This window comes from Fopius arisanus, unplaced genomic scaffold, assembly GCF_000806365.1.
Source record: "Fopius arisanus strain USDA-PBARC FA_bdor unplaced genomic scaffold, ASM80636v1 scaffold00015, whole genome shotgun sequence".
Lineage (NCBI taxonomy): Eukaryota > Metazoa > Arthropoda > Insecta > Hymenoptera > Braconidae > Fopius > Fopius arisanus.
The window spans coordinates 958,090-959,794 of NW_011887754.1; the positions used below are offsets into that span (position 1 = coordinate 958,090).

Sequence of the window (1,705 nt, forward strand, 5' to 3'; positions counted from 1 at the left end):
AACAATTTTGAAAACCTGGATATTGAGGAGAAAAAGAAATTCCATAACGTCAAAGACAATGTCGTTCATCTTTTCAAAATTGCTGCTGATGGATTCAAGCAGAGAAAGTTCAAACAGGCCATCAGGGAGTACGTTTTTTACTGCTTTTTTTTGAGAATTTTTTAGTTCTTACGCATCATCTGTCAAATTTTCAGTTACAAAAAGATTCTTAACTCTCTCGACGAGGCAGAGCTGGAAGACAGTGAAGATGAGGGGGAACAGAAAAAATTATTGACGAGAGCTGCTCAAAATTTGGCAATCTGTTACAACAGGGAGAGCATGCCACGTCATGCCTGTATCGCTTGCAATGAAGCACCCTATAAGACTGCAAAAATTCACTTTCAGTCAGTATCTTTATAATCTCAATGATCAATCAATTAATTTTTATTGCATTATTAATATTCATTCGCAGTTATGGAAGAGCTTTGATAAGGATGGGAGAGTACGGCCAAGCTCTCACCCAACTGGAGAAATGTTTGGCACTCGAGCCTGAAAATGTTTTTGCAATAAAAGAAATGGAGCTGGTGAGAAAATTCAAAAGAATTATCTTAATGTTAACGGAATTATATGAAAGGTTATTGATAATAAGGGAAGAGGGATTGATAATAATTAATAATTTCAGGCCAATCAGTTTGAAGAGAAATATAAAAATATCGAGAAGAGTATGTGGTCGAAATGTTTGGGATTGGCCAAGGGGAAACCCCGCGGGGAGGAGGAGTACGAGCAACTGGCAACTTCTCTCGTTCAGACTTTTCTCGATGATGGGCATATCATGCGTCAGCCATTGCCAGAGGGTCTGGTGCCACAGGCAGAAAAAGCTATTCGCCGACAGGCTGCTATTAAAGGCGTAAAAGTCACTTCCCACACTCGATATGGGAAAGAAATTGTGTATCTCTCAAAATCCAATTATGTTTAGTTTTGTAAACAGAACTTCGTATCACGAAACTTTATATCAGAGTTATCCTCATTCCTACGCAGAAAGAAATCACGATGAGGAATGAATATTCGTTTATTCAATATTTTCCAGCATTTTTATAGAGATATTTCCTATTTTTCAATTTATTTCTAAGACTCATGGTTTACAATTGTAGAATCAATTGCAGCAATAAAAAATAAACTCCAAGAATTCGCAATATTCGAAATGTTTATCTTTTTTTAATCACATTTTCTCGTACGGCAAAGTTTCGTAATGAGACGACATAAATGGGGGAAACACCGGGAGAGATTTCCCATGCGCATTACTACGCGCACGTCACTTTATACAAAGAATCGATCGTCACGCCCTCGGTATCATTTCGAAGAGGTTAAGGATTATTTTTTCCAAGAGCGAAGGTGAACAGAAAAGCAAGACAGGTTTTATTAATTTTTTTATGTTAAAACCTCAACTGATCGTTGATTGAACGAAATAATCCTTTATTTATTCCGACACTTGATCACTTGATCAATTCATTCGTGAGTTATCATTTATTTCAAAGGATATCTAACGTATTCATTTTCTCCACCCAATCACCTAATCACTGAGACAGTAAAATATTATTGCAAAATATTCTTTAACATGAGGAAATTAATTAAATGTGCCATACACTTATAAATTTATATTTATTTACATTTATTTATTCATATTTATACATTTATTCTTATGCATTAAAATATATTTTTAAGGTTT

The 1,705-nt window shown here is 35.1% G+C and overlaps 2 protein-coding genes across 2 annotated transcripts in view; one reads left to right on the forward strand and one right to left on the reverse strand.

The window, feature by feature from the left end:
- On the forward strand, positions 1-1,157 carry shu (shutdown; the record flags this gene model as incomplete). The annotated part of the gene is given in 4 exon segments (XM_011299772.1): positions 1-128; positions 195-383; positions 452-563; positions 662-1,157. Coding segments are annotated over 4 exon segments (723 nt in total), but the record flags the coding sequence as incomplete, so codon positions are not given.
- Positions 1,158-1,545: 388 nt separating this feature from the next.
- The window catches only part of LOC105263637 (villin-like protein quail), a 3,290-nt gene continuing 3,130 nt past the window's right edge, over positions 1,546-1,705 (reverse strand). Inside the window, exon 5 of the mRNA XM_011299963.1 lies at positions 1,546-1,556. Coding sequence (XP_011298265.1) covers positions 1,546-1,556 — 11 coding nt within the window. The remainder of the gene's footprint in view (positions 1,557-1,705) is intronic.